The 17,118-nt window shown below is 40.0% G+C and overlaps 1 protein-coding gene across 3 annotated transcripts in view; it reads right to left on the bottom strand.

Moving 5' to 3' along the window:
• bcar3 (BCAR3 adaptor protein, NSP family member) overlaps window positions 1-17,118 on the bottom strand; it is a 67,433-nt gene that overhangs the window by 21,206 nt on the left and 29,109 nt on the right. For 2 of the 3 annotated variants that reach the window (XM_063501148.1, XM_063501149.1), the window contains one exon: window positions 10,360-10,402. In XM_063501148.1, the coding sequence (XP_063357218.1) occupies window positions 10,360-10,402 (43 nt within the window). Of the gene's footprint in view, window positions 1-3,057; window positions 3,428-10,359; window positions 10,403-17,118 lie in introns of those variants that run through there. The other variant, XM_063501150.1, reaches the window with a different exon arrangement.

Below are 17,118 nucleotides of genomic sequence, written 5' to 3' on the forward strand. Positions count from 1 at the left end.
ACAATTATGGTGACGTCTGAGATCATTTTAGAGGTGAAGTCAGGCTATGCAGCTTTTCATCTTCTTTATTTCTATTTTTAGAATGCAACCAATTAGTATTATGAAAGTCTTGAGGTGCTAAAGGCAAAAGTTTTGAAAGTTCAACAAACAAAATGCTTAAATGAGAGTTGGGATACCCATCAAATGGGTTTCACTGGGGCAATCATCATTAAAATAACAACTCTTTGGTCTGCTGTATTTCTGGCATTTCCTTTTCTTTTCATCTCTCTTACTTAACAATTTCAGTTTTTTCCTCCTCCCTCTCTTCATGCTACCATTTCCCACTGTGTCTACATACTGCATAGTATGCATCCCCAATCAAGTCACAAAGCTTTAAAAAGTGAATACATGAATGCAAACAGCAGTGCAGGTTGTGTCAAGAATACATGTCGAATTGAGGTGGGCTTAAATGAGAATATTCCTGCTGAACAGTCATGCAGCATCCAAATGCTTTTCCTCAGAGCAGCTTCAGTTTAGCTTTTTAGGGCCTGACAACACTGTGTTTGACTCTAACACTGAATTAAATGGGCATCATTACAGCTGAGGACAGTTGATAAAACCTAATAGCTGTTGATGTTTTGATTTTCTATCTCTGCATGTTGTCTTCGTCATCAAAAAGGTCCCTTCCTTTCCTGTTTACACACAACTAAATACAAGCATCTTCCTGTGTTTAGGCCAGAGAGCATCTGATTGGTCAGCCTGGGGCAGCCAAAGAGGGTTCATCGTCAGTGCCATCTTAATTTGTTCTGTAAGCCACAATCTCAGCACCAGCATCGGTGCCTCACTAATGCTCTTGTGGATGAGTGGGAACAAATCTCTGCAGCTAGGTTCCTGAACCTGTATGAACAACGACTGAATGGCTATAGACTGCTGGTCATATACTGTGAAAGTCAAAAGAGGATTGCTTCCAGATTCAAATCCTACAGCGATAATTGAGGTCGAATGCCTCAAAGATACAGATGAGATTCATGCTTAGTGATGTAAAAAGATTTTTTAGAAACAGTAGAAAGGATTGATCTCCAAGCAATGAGCTAAGCCTGAAATAGCAACTGAGTGTTTTTAAGTTTTAGAGCATCATGTTTTAAGAGCTAAAGATGAATAATGGTTTCTGCTATACAACGATAGAGAAAGAACCTTATCATGCAACGGGATTAAGATAAAAAGAACTTAATGCATAGTTTTACAGCAAATGTAAGCACAGAAGCAATCTAACTATGCATACAACCCAGCTATGTTGGATCATGGCAGCTAATGCAAACAAAAAAACTAAAAAGTGTCAATGATGTGATCTAATAGCTAAGGATACCAGCACAAGTAAGCCTGAATCTCAGCAGGCACAGAAACAGGAAGCAGGGCCTCTGTGGATAAATGGCGACCTCCCAGAGAAACAGATGGAGGGGAGAATGAAAAGGGGAATGGAACAAAACCCCAGGCAATATGGAGTCAAAAGTAAAGACACAGAGAGACAGCGAGAAAATAGAAAAGCACTAATGAAGAGGATGAGGAAAGGCAGAGCTGGGGGGAAACTCACAAAAGAGAAGAGCATGAGACGGATGGGAGCAGTGCTGTGCAGTTCTGGTTCTTGAGAAAACAACAAAGATATCAAATAAGGATAACAAGTTCACATTGCATCGAAGCATCATTTAAATGAACAGACTGGAGGATTCTTAAAATAACCAATATATTCACAGACAGAACATCTCAGGTTTCATTCATTCAATTTCTAAATGAGCAGTAATTTAACTATTGGTCATTTGTTTTCTCTCTGAAACAGAAGGTCTGGATAGACAGCACACATCAACAACAGTCATTAGAGGCAGCTCTTAGTCAGAGGAAGTGCTGATGAACTGCCATATGCATTAAGTAGGAATCCAAGTTTTCCTGGATGGTTTGGACTGGTTTGAGAGCACAGAGTAATACTTTTCCCCCTCTTTGACAGCTTTCCATTTTAATGGAAATGGATTTTAAGTGTACTTTTCCGTAACACTGACATATGGTTGACAGTTGACCGGTGAAAATGCACACAAAAATATCGTCTGATGAAGATGCAATATGCTGAAAACTTCAGAACAACTTCTTGGCATACTTTGTGGTGAGATCAGTGCATCACCTTGTGTGCTCTTAGAAGATACATATAAAGACCTGTAAACAGACTTTATCCAGGCACAAAGTGCATTTTAGCAGCAGATGGAAATGTACAGAATTCGCTGAAGACAATCTCCAGGCTGCTCCACAGAGGGACACACCACCCCACCTCAGCCTCCTGCCCCGCTGCTGCTCGCTGCATCCAATCAAGTAATGACATTCATAGAATTTACTGATGTCATAAAGAAGACAAACTAGCACAAGCTGGTAATTTATCATCCACATGAGGACTACTACCCCTGTCCTGTTAACTGTCTAACCATCTCACCACTTCCTTCACACACAGCCTTATCTGTCTGCCAGCACTAGTTATGGATGAAGCCAGCATATATCTCACAATCACACCCTCAGACAGACAGTCGCACAGTTGGCCATTTATGAGAGCGTCTGGTCTGACTAATAAAAGCCCAGTGTTCACAGTGAGAGTGATGGAAAAGAGAAGGACTATTTAGGCTGATTAGATTTTGCTCAGGCTGGAAGTGTTACCACGCACTTTTCAGACTGTTTTCTGCAGGGCAATATGTTGTTTTCTTTCCACCATCTCCTTTAAACAACAAGATGAAATGAGCCTTGAAAAGCATGCTTGCATTAAAGAATGTTTCTGAAGTTGCATGTTATTAATACTTTAAAGGCAAACAAACCTCTTACTTTTTATCTACCCCTGGACTAAGATCATCTTATGAAAACATGGACAACACCAGCATAAAGTCTGTAGCATGCAAGCATTCACAAAACACCTGCACATGGGCACGTACAGTTACACCTTGTATGATGAATTTTATGCAAAGCAAAAGTACAAACATGAAGATGAATTCAATGATAAAATAGGTAACATGGACACATCCTCACACACACTCTCCTGTGTTTCCTCACCTTTGCACCGATGACAGAATTCTTGTGGTAGAAGCAACACAGAGCTGCTGTCAGGGCTTTGAGGTTGCATCTCTCCGACATTATCGACTTGTTCTATCTGCCGACACTAATGGGGTAACAAATGCTGCCTTCGGCCAGCTCAGTTAGATCTGTGGTCAAGGTGACTGAAGAACAACTTGAACGACAAGTTCCCAATGATTCCCATTTGCCTCTTCCAGTAAAACCTTCATTAAGAGTTACACAGATGGTCAAGTACTAACTCTGCAGCTGGATCAATATCACAAGTCAGAAATTTTCCAGTCTCTCAGACTAAGGAGCGAACATCTCCCCTGGGATAACTGTTACTAACATTCTGTCGTCTCTGCCTCTCTCCTCCACAGTCCCCGCAGAGTGAGCCCTCCACTTTCTCACACATTTTTTCTTTAAATTTCCTTTTTGCCCTGCCCACCTAAGCTCCATATATGGGAGAGAAAAAGACCCATGTGAGGTGGTTTGCACCAATCATGTGTTGATAAACTGGGAGTGACCCAAAGGCAGAGTCTCCCGCCCGCTCTCACTGCAAACACATGGGCAATGGAAAGAAAACTGTGTACATCGGCTTTGCATCCTCTGCATGCATTCAGTATGACATTTCAAACCTAAACTGTTGCTATTGTTTCCCTGTGACTCAAAAACATTTTTTCAGAATTTGCACTGATTGTGCTGATTGGTTTGTTACTCAATTTAGTCTCTAAAGTAACAGTTTGATCAAAATACTGGCCAAATAATTATGTATGCCTTTTCTTTCTGAGTCATAGCTGTGGAGTTTCTGCATTACTACTTTAGATTTATCTACTTATCAAAAACAATGTCCAGCCCTTGTGTGACTGTCTTTCAGTCTCATATAGATGATGTTAAAGTTTCCATAAAAGATGCTCTTTTTTGGTGTAAATCCATGGTTGGAATTGCGGCTCTTCCAACTGCTCAAACCAGCAGTTTGAGAACAGAAAATACATCACAGAAAAAACAAAAAAACTAAAAGTATATCACTTCCAGAGTTGGCAGTAAGTATTTTAAGAAAACGGCTATGAGTCACAAAGAAAGTTTCAATAGGAAATAGCTGCTGTTCAACCAGTGTTGTGTACTAAATAATCCACTTGGAGACAAAGGGAAGGGTCTGCTAAGAGTGAGTGTGCATGTGTGCTGTGGACTGATGCTGGCCACTTGTGTTACTTAATGCCTGCTGAGCAATTACACCCACACACTGGTGAAACTCTTAGGCTTTCCCACCAGTTCACACACAGACCCATACTGACATCCGACATAAGGAAACTGGCCCCAAAGCAGGAAAGTGAAAAAAGTATATTGGCCAGTGGACTACACATGAAAATATGATAAAGTTAATAAATATGTCGTTTTCAGGCCGGTAAAACTTATCAACTTCTTCAGGGAAGAAAGTGAGGAAAACGTTGGTTGGACAAACATAACTAGATCCAGAGAGAAAATATAGCAGTGTACAAATACAGAAAGAAAAGAAACAACCATGAGTATACAGCACAAACACTACCATCTCTACAAAAGAACAGCCACATGCACACAAAGACTAGACACACACTGAGGGTGACACGCCAGCAGCAACAAGTTGAAGGGAATATTCGGTCGCAGGAAACTGAGCCACTAATTACAGTGTGAACTCTCATGAGGACCCATGAAGGAAATACATGTAGAACATTCCCTAAGGCACCACATAGAGGCGCACACACTCACACACACACACACACACACACGACTGGCAACCACAGCAGCCCCAAATCACCAGCTAGGCTAAACGTCCACCTTAAAATACACACATCCGTCGCTCCAGGAATGCTCTGGAAAAACAGTGAAGGACAGAAATTGGGGCGCTGAGGTTCTATGTTTTTTATTTCTATCTGTTTGTTGGTTCTGTCAAATACGAGAGACTGTGCTGTTTCAGCAACCTAAGCTAATTACATGAAATATAATAAAATGGAAAATTGGGGATGAAAGAGGGCTATTTTTTATGTAAGAATTGGCTTAAATATGTAGTTTTATTTCAAGATGTATATTTTACTGTCCAGTGGGACTGAGAGAAACTATATGCAGTCAATGATGTTGAAAGTAAAGGATCTTTTCTCTTTTCATGATGGGTTAACAGAATATTCCACTCATCCTAGGATTTATTTTAACTTCTTTTGCCAAAGCCTGAATTGAAGTACCTAAATTTCCTATAATGCAGCTTAACTGGCCAAAGTACAATAGGACAATAGGATGCTAATGTAAGCCTGAACTGCCAGGAGCAGAGATGAGGAGTGTGGTACAAAGGTCTGGTAGACACCTCTTTCTAACTCTAGACAGATTGTGATATGTAAAACTGTTGTACACCCCATGCACGTTTAGGATTTTGCGACCAATATACAAAACTGATCAGAACAGTAGCAAAATATAAAGATGAGAAGTGCTTTCTACGAGAACGAACAAATACAAGTGATTCATCTTTCAGTTTGCATTTGTTCTATAAACACATCTCATACAATCTGCATCAAATTGCATTAGGTAGTAAACTTAATAAGGAATTCATGTCCAAATGTACTACACATCCATTTACAAGGTCACGATTCCCAACAGTCTCAATGATAAATACAGTAAAGGAGACATGCAGTAGGTACAGGTTTTACATTTCCTGACAGTGGCTGCAAGCTTAGTTGGCAGAAATTGGATTCTACGGTGCAGTATGATATCACACCACGATCGAAGCTTCACTGTCCTTCTGTACCAGTTAGGCAGCATTCATCACGCTTCCTCATCCCCTAATGCATCAATAAAATCAGTGACACTTCTATTCACCCTCTGGGTGAGTCTGTCACATGCACACATGTGCAGACTGTGTGTGTATATGAGGTGGGGGTGACTGAGTGGTCAATAATATAATAGACTGCGATCTTGGTGACGAGCCGTACTGATTGGTTCAACGTGATCCTTATATAGTCAGCGAAAGTGCATGCAGTAAGAGGCTACAATACATCTTATGTGGGTCAAAAGAGAAACCAAATCCTAATTTGTTGGTGTTTTTGCTTTTGTAAAGTACACTGGAGCACCAAAGTTCCATAAACTACAATTAAAAATACAAACTACTACTCATACTTATTTACTTTATTGTATACTTGAAAAACAAGAATACAAACATAACAATTTTACAAAGAGAAGATCAGCTTCCCTGATATTTGGTTTGAACACTGAAAAAAAAATTCCTCTTTTATTTACAGTGCAGACAGACAATTTAATATAACATGAAAGACAAGTATCAGAAAGGCTGAGGGTATTTTAACATTAATACATCCATACATATGAGCAACGTGACTTCCATTTTCATGACATGAAGACTGGTTCTAGACTATTTTCTTGTTGTTTTCTTCAGTAGGATTCTTCTGTGACTGTCTCTTTAGCCCAGATTTAGATTAAATCCATGTCTGGGAAACTGTCTCATATGGTTTGACCCAAATCTAAAAACAGACCATTACTCAGCATGAGCTACAACTGTTTAAAAAATGGGCGATAACTTCAATAAAGGAGAAAAAAAATGTCTGTGTCTAGATTATTACCCAAAAGTTTTAATGTTTTTTTTTTTAGGTAAATCTGAATCTAAGATGACAAAGAAAAACCTTGATGTGACTTGCTTTTTCCCTTGAGCATAGAGCGTACGATCACGATTTCTGTAATCTGACCACACTTGTTCAAAATCATCACTGAGAAAATCTGGAGACTGAACAGCCACTGAAGAATTAACAGGAAAATTATTACTGATAATATTCTGTAGCAAGCTGGTGGGGGTTACTGACCAGCTGCCTGTTCCACTTATAGGCTGACAAACTGAATAACTGACTGGGTGTCCAGTTCATGGACGAGCAGAGAGACAAGCCAAGCTGGTTGGTGAGGCTAAATAGCTGAAGGGGTGCCGAGCGTGGCTGGCTGCTTGCTTTTGAAGTCATGCTGGCTCACTGACAGACTGGTATGAAAGTCACACTATTGTTTGGACTTCTAATTAACAAACATTCGATCCATCTACAGCAACATTTCTACTCTCGGGTCTGACAGTCCCTTTCCTCAGTTTGGCCAGCAGATGGTGCCCTCCTCTAAAACTCAACAAATGCTTGAATAGCTGTTTGTACGTGAATTCAAACAGTTACTGCTCGTTTATCTTTATTATTAGGAAAGCACAGTTTTACACTGGTGCCTTCAGTATGTGTGTGTACTCTATACAAGTGTCATCCACACAGAGTTAATAGCTACTGCAACCCAAGACCGCACACGCACACGCACACACACACACACACACAGCATTATTGTTTCCTAAAGCTCTCTCATGAGGGTTTAGAGCAACTTTCAACTCATTGTGTGGGAATGAAAGAGTGCAAAAGAGTCTTTTAGCAAAGGCTTAGTAAAAGAAGAGTTGTGTTCACACTGAATCACTGAGGGTCTTTCTTTTCCTCTCTCTATCATTTAATTTGTCATCAAATAATACAGAGATTGTGCTGTATTATACTGCCACCTATTGTACTATTAAGTCTGGCCAAGTCATAGTAAAATCAACAATCTGCTCCTATTACCTTCTACTCAGTAAAGTTATACAGTACTTATCTTGATACCTACTTTATAATCCTCAGTAAATGTTACTTTCTGTGAGAAAGAGACACTTCAATTTGACTTCATTCCTTCACCAGAGCTTTTGCCTCTTTGTCAGCATGATTACTAAACAACACCTTGTTGGTTTTCTTTAAATCTGTTCAATAGGTGGAGCATGATTAAAGGAAAAACCTATTACATTTAGCAAAATCTGGTTCCACTGTCTTTAAATTTGCAAGACAGGGCACTAGACTTCTTCTTCATGTTATGTCTATTTCTAGAGAAGGAAACAAGCTGATTGGATGCTTAGTGACGAACATCAAACAGAGGCTGTCAACGAGAAGAGAAACTGGCCATAAGGTGGTGAAGTTGAGAATATATTAAAACTATTGTTTTCCACAGAGACTTCCTTCCCCACATACACCCATTCTGCTCACATCTACTTGACATAATCACAGAGAACAATGCAACACTCAGTGTACTGTCAACTGTTTGTAAAAAAACAGTTTCCAAAGCATATGCCACACAACACCTGTACTGTCTTCATGGGTCTATGTGTGTGTTTTCATCCACAGTGGAAATGCAAACACACCTGGAGCAGCACAGAAGCAGAGCTGACAGCTAGGCTTTCACACATATTATATAATACCTGGAATACAGTAGGCCACATATTCGGTCAGCACGCAGACGCACACAAAATAGGCTACGCACTCTGTTGATACACCATGTGTGTGACCAAAGAAATGCACACAAAGTACTATTTGTGCATGTTGGCTCACAGGTTTGAGAGTTTTCTGTGAGGTTAGCTCCCACATGTGTGACCCGCTCCCATGGGAAGGACAGAGTTTGCTTTTTACAATGGGGTGTTAGCATCCAAACATATGAGCCAACAGATAGAGGAGGGAGGAGTAGTTGGAACGTGGTCGTACACAGAGAAAAAGACTTGATTTGAAAGAAAATGTTGGGAAAAAGAAAAGTGGAGAAACCACTGTGGGTTTGTATGTAATGACAGGCTTTATTTACAGTAAAATCTAGTAGTTTGCAGTAAATGTTATGACATCTGCAAAGATCTGAAAGAAACTAATGATGTCGCTGTTCACAGGCCAAAATTAGATCACATAGGTCAGTGTCATGAGGGCCAAAGCGTCGGTGTGGACACCACATAATGCAAACTTCATGCATGACTCCAGCTCAGGACATATTTGCATGCCACCCTCCTCTCTCTGATTTCCACTGTTTCTTGCCTACGTCTACAATCTATGACAGAGATGCAGGGATTGGACTGTAAAGTTTGAGTTGAATTATTTTTTTATTGTGAGGTCTATAAAAACAGTTTTTTCCCCATTCGAGGAAAGAAAGTTTACCATTTTCACACAAAAACAAATATCATTTAGGAAAATGATAGAAAAAAAAAAGTTATTTTGATAAATAATGAAGTTGAGTATAAATCGTCCACAAACCTGCGCATTTCTTTATGAACAGAAGGTACAGACGAGCTGTCTACAGAACAAGATGAGCTGTGCTGATATATGAACAGCTGTCTGTGACTACAGGCCTGATTATCTGCTGCGCTTTTTCCTCCCACGCCTTTGCCTCATAATACAATTTGATTTTTGCTGGTTTATTTGTTTACTTGTCTCTTCTCTAGCCACACAGTTCTGTGGGAATCGGAAAATCGTTCCTGTTTAATTTCATTCATTGATTTAAAACCAAAACCAAACATAGAAATACAGACTCTTTCCCAGTAATGCAATCATTTTTTCATGTCAGTCTCTGTTTAACATTGTTGTTCTAAGAAACCTGCAAAAATACAGGCATAATTATGATTTAAATAAGGCAATGTCTGACTAAAGATTAGGTAAACCAGCTTCAGCACTCAATTTGGTTGCTGCTCAAAATTTATTTAGATTAGATACCCTTCCTTTTCTTCACTAAATGAGCAGTACAGAAGGTTTGTATTTTGTTTGATGGTCTTAATAATACAAATTTCTTAACGACTGAGCAGACAGGAGCAAAAAAATAAGAAAGGCAAAGACCTGTGTTAACAGAACCATCGCATCTCGGTTGTCATCCGTCTTTGACTGAAAACTGCGGTGCAGGTGGTACGAAAATGATTTAAAGCTGTGTGACAGCAACAAAACGGGGTGTATGATTTAAAGGCGCATTATCCAAGTAGTCGAGGTGCAATTAGATTAACCTCACCTAAGAGTGATGTTTACACCTCAGTCTGCAGAAACAGCTGGTGTTTCATATCCAGTGGCAGATGTGTCCCATGTTAGATGTAATCCTTTATTGGTGGGCTTTACTAAATGTTTTACTTTTATTCCTCCTGGCAAAATGTCTTTACTTTAGTACCGCAGTATTTTCACAGCAGGGTGGGAGGTCTGAGGTTTTACATAACTGCTAGTATAACTTTTTCCTTCCTACTATAATACACACAAAAAAGCTTCTACTTTAGTCTGCTAAACTAAATTAAGCCTGGTGGGGTCGTTCGTACATCTTATTTTACTTCTGTGTGTTTTACCATTTTACAATCAGTCTTTTTAAATACTGTTTTATGCGTTATAGAGGCAGTAATAAGCATCCATATTTTCAGTAAGCAAAATATTTACATTGATTATAATAGAACCACTTATTTTCAGCAACAGCAGACAAACAATATAGCACCACTGCTTTTCCTACCTTAACGTAGTCCACTGTGGCGTCGGGCCCGGCTGCAGGCTCCCTGGGGAACACAGACAGAGACAAGGTCCGATTTAGAGAACACATCCTGCCAAAAGGACCCAGATGGGACCTTTAGGTCCTCCTTATAGCTCCTATTACAAATAAACTGCACAGTCAAGGTCGCTCGCTGACTGGTGCTGAGGATGGGTATTCAGCCCTCGTCACTCCGTAGGAGATGAATTATAGGTGTGGAGGTGTGGCACTTTTCCTTTAAAGGTCTAACAGGGTGATCCAAACAAGTGCCTGTATGATAAGAAGCCAAACCTGCGCTCTAAAGCAGAAGGCTGATTCTAGTGGTAACGCCAGAGTTAATCCACATCTACTACTGTAGGTCCCACTTGGGAGTGGGTTTCTCAAAGAAAAGAAAAAGAAAAAAGAATCAAGTGGAACCAAAGTTTGAACTACACTGCTTTAAGTCTCCTGTTTTCCCGGTTTCGCTGCCTGACTTTCACTCCCTTTCCTTTAGTGGTAAACATGCTCCCTTACTGCCTGCCTGACTTGGCCTCTCTCTCTCTTTTTCTCTCTCTCTCCTCCCCCATCGTAACACATCACATCGCAGCCACACGCCTGCCATTCAGAGTCCACTGACAATTTCACAGAGAGGTTAGAGCACACACACAAACAAAGGGCACCAGAACACTTTTCTAATTTCCTCTTTTTGCATTTTTCTGTAATTCTCTTATTCAAAAAAAAAGCTTTTGTCCACCTTCCTAATCTCAGCTTACACGCGCTGCAGTTTTATCTGCTTTTTTAATCACTTTTGTTTATCAATTGTTTAAAGATCAGATTACTCATTTTCAATCTTCGTATTTTTGTTCTCTGTTTGTTTTTTCCGCCAATGTTAGCTTGTCATATTTTATCCCTTAACAAAACTCTTTCGGTGCTCTCCATCTCTGCGTTGAACATTGGTACTCGAGTTGCAGCTCAGAGTCTCGACAGGAGGCTTACAACCAGGGGCTCAGTGAAAGGGGTAATTAGCTCAAATCTGTGGCTACATTACCAAGGTTGGTAGTTTAAATCCCTTAGGCCTGCACTGGTTTTCCCACGGGAATATTAGCACAATCCATTACTTACCAAACCAAATATGTGCAGCTCTAAGCCCTCGCAGTTTAAACATGGCCCCAAATAATGAGTGGGATTTAGTTATGTAACTGAACAGAAGCCCTCATTCACAACAATGTATAGTCATCATTCATGGAAGGTGCTCAGATCTCTCTTACCCTTAATGAGTTTGCAGAACCGATGAAATGCAGCATATTAAACCTGATTCTATTTTAGGTGCACAGATCAGTCATGTAGCAGGTCGTCAGGGCTTACAGATGAAATCTGCACCGAGGTTTCCTCTCAGTGGCCGTGTCTGACACCATCAGGAACTTCCTGAAGGTGCTGAGAGAAAGTACTTTCAGCAGCACCACAAGGAGTCGCCACAGTAGGTCGCGCCGCAAGGTTGATTTTTTATTCTGTTTTGTATTGTCTCCTCCTAAAATCAAACTGGGCATCCTTCACTTGTGTAAACCCCTACACTATGCAGAGCTAAACATTCATCCATTACAATAATACCATGTGTGTGTTGCATTTATGACATTATAGAATGATTACCAACAAAACTTAAAAATTGCCAAACAGATGAAAACAACATCAATTAGCATTTGCAGTCCTATTTAGAAACAGATCTATAAATGTATGCATGCATACCTGAGTACAAAAATAAATCAAATTAAATGTACTCTGATAAAAAGTAAAACTTTAAGCACTTGAGTATACTGGAGCTGAACTAATTTCTTTGTGAGGTTTATTTGACGATTGTATGACCCAGTCCGTCACTGTATTTGGAAAGAGCACAATAAAGGTAATGTTGTGAAAGTTTTTTGAAGTCTGAGAAGGGGCGCTCTTTCAGGAATTCACGCTCTGAACCGCCCCCTTGCCTCACTTCCTAAACTGCCACAAAACTAGCAGCGGCATCAAGTTTGAAGATGTGATCAAGTGCTTTCGATCTACTCTACTTTCCACAGCATTTCCGAAATTGCTCCCTTTCATTCATTCCCATACAGATGCCGTGTGCTCGTTCCTGAAACGTCTTTTCACATTTTGGGGGTTATTTTTTTTTCACTGTAGACCAATCACAGAAGTAAGACAAGACAAGTTTCAGGTATTAGCAGAGACAGCAAACAAATCTGTTTGCCTGCTGTTAAATTCTCAATGTTCCTTTGCTTTTTTTAAAAAAAAAAAAAGTAAAATATATAACTATGAGGAATAAAAAACTAGATGGGTATGTGTATGCATCCATGCTCTCCCCTGCTATTCCAAAATTACAGGATGAAGCACCAAGCGATAGATATAGCTTTCTTTTATTCCATCCATCCATCCTCTTTCACTTATCCAATATAGGGGTCACAGTGGGGATGGCGCCTATCCCAGCTGTCTGAGAGGTTGTGTACACCCTGGACAGGTCACCAGGCTACTGCAGTGTAATAGAGACACAAACATTTATGCTTACATTTGTACCTAAATTCAATTTAAAAGTCACAAGTTAATCTAACACATATGTCTTTGGACTGTGGGAGGAAGCTATAAATAGCCAGAGAACCCAAGACCTTCTTGCCGTGAGATGACAGCGCTAACCACTGCACTGCTGACATGCTGACAAAATTTAAAATGTGAACTTCCGGTGATACTCTATATCAAAGCAATAGGAAGCTTCTACCAATGGGAAAAGAGCTGTGAGTGGCTGCAGAGCCATGGGCTTATAACCTCTGTCCTAAGTTATAAAAGCACCTGCTGCAGGTAATGCATTATGTTTGGCATACACTGATTAGTGCTCGACATTCAACGCTGAAGATAAAGGACATAGAAGCAGTAGAGGAATTTCTGTGGTTTGAAATATAAACTAAAATCAGAAACTCACGGGACATTTTCTGTATCCATGTGTGTTGCTTCTCTGAGGTCAGTGGTTTGCTGGACCTTTGATGGGACCAAAGTTTTTTACCACTCCAACCACTTGCCCCTTGTAACCTCGGCCTGGATCTCCAGGATTAGGTGGGTTCAATGCAGACAGACAACACCCATCTACATCCTCCTGGGTTAAAAGTGCCAAAATTGAGGGAGGGAAATTCCCTTTTTTGAAAATTCCCCTCGGGCAGGTCAAAGGTCAGGCTCACAAACAGAGTGATAGCCCCGGAGCAAACAGAGATTCGGTGTCGCTCCTTGTTTGTTAGGTTAGCAATGTTTACTCATCCTGGCTACACTGTTAAAAGAATTTAAACAGAGCATGATGGATGTGCGATAGCGAAGCATTCCAGGGGACACGAGCTGACCACTGCGAGGCAGCACTCGCCACAATCTTTTTCTGGCTACTGTTGTTCTTTGCGCTTCACCGCACAATACTCAGCATGACCGCAACTGGCTTAAGTTAGGAACTACACTATATTTGTGTGTGTGGGAGAGAGTGTGTTGAAGGGAGGCTAAGACAGAGAGAGAGAGACAGACAAGGATAGGGAGAAATGGAAAAAGTTGATGGCAGCATGCAGAGTCTGAAGACAGCCTACAGAGGTCAGTGTGCTTCCATTAGAAAGACTCCGTGAAAAGTCTCAATTTACTGTCAGTTTGTGTTTATCTTAGCTGATTTCTATGCATTATAGATTTACTAGCACAGGCTGAACAGTTATTCTAAAATAAATGGCATTAATTAATTCCCAAAATGCATTTGATCTTAGTTTCATACAATATGCTGCAAAACACACTGGCTCTGTTGGCAGACAGTTGTCCTACAATGCAAAGCAGAAATGAAACGGAGTAACAAAAACTAAATAAATGGATAATTTTGAATAAATTAGAATAAAAATGGCTCTGACACCTGGCATCTTTTCATATACAACATCTTTTCAGTACAAACAGGTAAAATACAAGGCTAAATGCCATTTGCACAGCTGTAGATAGCCAATTTATTCTAAATCATCCCCTTTCCAGGACAATCTGTTGAGTTTAGCCTACAAAAGGACATTTTTAGTGAACCTTTTGTAATGATTCAGCTTTCACAAAACTACAAAAAAACAATAATATTGAGTGCATTTGGAAAAAGGAAGTCCATTTTGTTCTTGATGATCAATGATGATCTGTTTACTGGTATGCATTTTATAACATCCAAGGTAGCATAATGTTTGAAATTAAACATTGAACTATTGTTCTAAAGAAATGTTTGATATCTGTTTGTGTAGAATTTGCTTTCCTTGGACTTGAGATCCGTGAACTACCTTGGTACCTTTAAAAACAAGTTTAAGATCCACCTGTGCACGATTGCGTTTGTTTCGTTTTATCCATTTATACAATTTGTTGCATCTTATTTTATATGGTAAAGCACTTTCTGGCTCTTAAAAAAGCACTATATGAACCAACCTTACACAAAGTACTTGTTAGTGAGTTATTGTTAGCGGGTGGGGAATTCAGAATTTAATTTACACTATACAAATAAAAGGAAAAGCTTCAGATGTCCCCAGTCTGTTATTGTCCATCTATGCTCCCTCCAACTCTGAACTCTCTCTGCTCAGTTTCCTCCTCCCCCTCCTTTCTTGGTGGTCCTAGAGCTGCCCTCAGAGGTCAACACAAAGACACACGGACCAATGGGAAGATAGTGTGACATAAGGTTAGGGGTCATAGGCCAGCAATGGACAGTCAGTGGTTACATTCCATAAAGACATACTCATCATTTTATAGAAATCTCTGCTGTGAATTGTTTGTAGTTTGAAACCAAATGACCAGAGCTTGGAGGAAATTCTGGAATTTGGAAAATTTCTGGGAGTGTTAAGATCACAGTAACCAATCTATATACGCACTAGAAAAATAAAAAAAGTTTGAATGTTTTAGTTTGAATAGGAAAAATTATTTGTGTCAACTCATAAAAACTAAGAAAAACCAGCATAATTGAACAGGAAACTTTAAATTTGAGGATGTGGACTTGAATAAGATACTTCTCTTTCTGTCAGGTCATTAGCTGCCATCCTTACATTATGGGTCAGTCACGCTAGAGTCAAAATAGAAGAGCAGTTATGTGTGACTAGGTGGTTGTCATGGTTGCACATGTCCTCAACCTCTGGGTGATCACTTTCAATCACAAGGTTTGCCTGGGTGCAGAAAGCACATGGCTACAAAAATTGTGGCCCAACTTGGACTGACTGCGATCACACTCAGACAGATTGGAGAGTGCTAGCAAATTATTGCCGTCTAATTTATAAATGCAGACTTGCAGCTTGCCAACACACTGTAATCAATCTGACGACAGCCATTGACTGAGTGGGTGCAAACCTGGTCCTCGTCTTTGAAGCAACCATTTCAAAGGCATCGAGATCCAAAGTTTATTACTTAGAGTTGCAATAATTTTTGATCTGCTCTGACTGCTTAAAGGGAACTCTATTGACATTCTTTGCTGTCAGCCCAAAGTGGAGTTAATGGCAAACAATCTAAATCAAATTAGACACATTTTTAAAAAATGAAAAGTAGCTCAGAATGCAAAACTGTGTTATATCACCTGAAGTTATTCAGCTCAATTTTATTTGTATAACGCCAAATCACAACAACAGTCTGCTCAAGGTGCCTCGCCCCACTGGGGGTGTGAGTTTTGGCCTGGAATAATTCAACAACTGAGTGGTAATGACGACAGAGAGAACACGAGAGAGACAAATATCCTAACTGAGCCTTATTTGGAAATACTCTGGATTTGAGTCAGTAGATGGATAAGTTTAAAAACTCAACTGCGCTGACTCATCACTGAAACGACCAGGTTATCAAGCTATCACAGCAGGTCCCTGGTGGTTTGTTTATCTCCAATTTCATGTTGAGCAAAAGATAAGACTGTGTTTTCGTGTTTTTCTACACAACAGCATGCTCAGGGCGTCACTTTCCTTCCGTTCCCTCTTTACCCACTAACCTAATTATCTTATTTGTTTCCTGAGTATGTAGATCTTTTAAAAGATATGTTTAATTATCTGTAATCTCGATATTTGGACTCAACATCTGAATGGTTCAAACCTGCGCAGGTAATCTGAAGGAATAATCAAAAGCGACTTTTGCCTGATTCTCACAGTCTTAACTTGAAGTAAGGCGGGGGGGGGGGGGGGGGGGGGGGTGGAGATCTCTGTCTAAATAAATAAATAAATCTGGGTAAATTCCCAGATGATTAAACACGCAACTATTTCGCTGGTAATAACTGAAATTAGTAAAGAAAATTAACAGCCTATTTATGCAAGATATATAATTTTACTGGGGGGGGTTATATTGGCTGGGTCTGATTATTGGGGGGGGGGGTGTCATAACCCCCCTAACCCCCCTGGAAATTACGCCCCTGGGTGGACGAGAACCAACATGCTAAAACTTTAGAAATATGCTTTCTTGATGAACTTCATCATCAGGTAATGGCTGAATTTTGATGAACTTTAATCAGTCAAAAGGCTCATTTATGCATGAAAGGTGTAAAAACTGGCTAGCACTTTCTGTGCTAGCTGTTTAAAAGAACAAGAAAATACCCATGAAGTTGTACTAACGTTATGAAAGAACACAAAAAAAGAATAATATGCTACTCGTTATTTTGCCACCTGCACAGGCTGAATTTGACCTGGACAAATTGTCCCACTGTATGTCAGCGGTCTATGAAATCTATCCAGCATGGAGGCAGACAGATAAAAAGTAGAGACAAAGACTTCACAGTAGTCTCTGATCTGCCACGCC

The sequence above is a fragment of the Pelmatolapia mariae genome, linkage group LG17 (assembly GCF_036321145.2).
Source record: "Pelmatolapia mariae isolate MD_Pm_ZW linkage group LG17, Pm_UMD_F_2, whole genome shotgun sequence".
Lineage (NCBI taxonomy): Eukaryota > Metazoa > Chordata > Actinopteri > Cichliformes > Cichlidae > Pelmatolapia > Pelmatolapia mariae.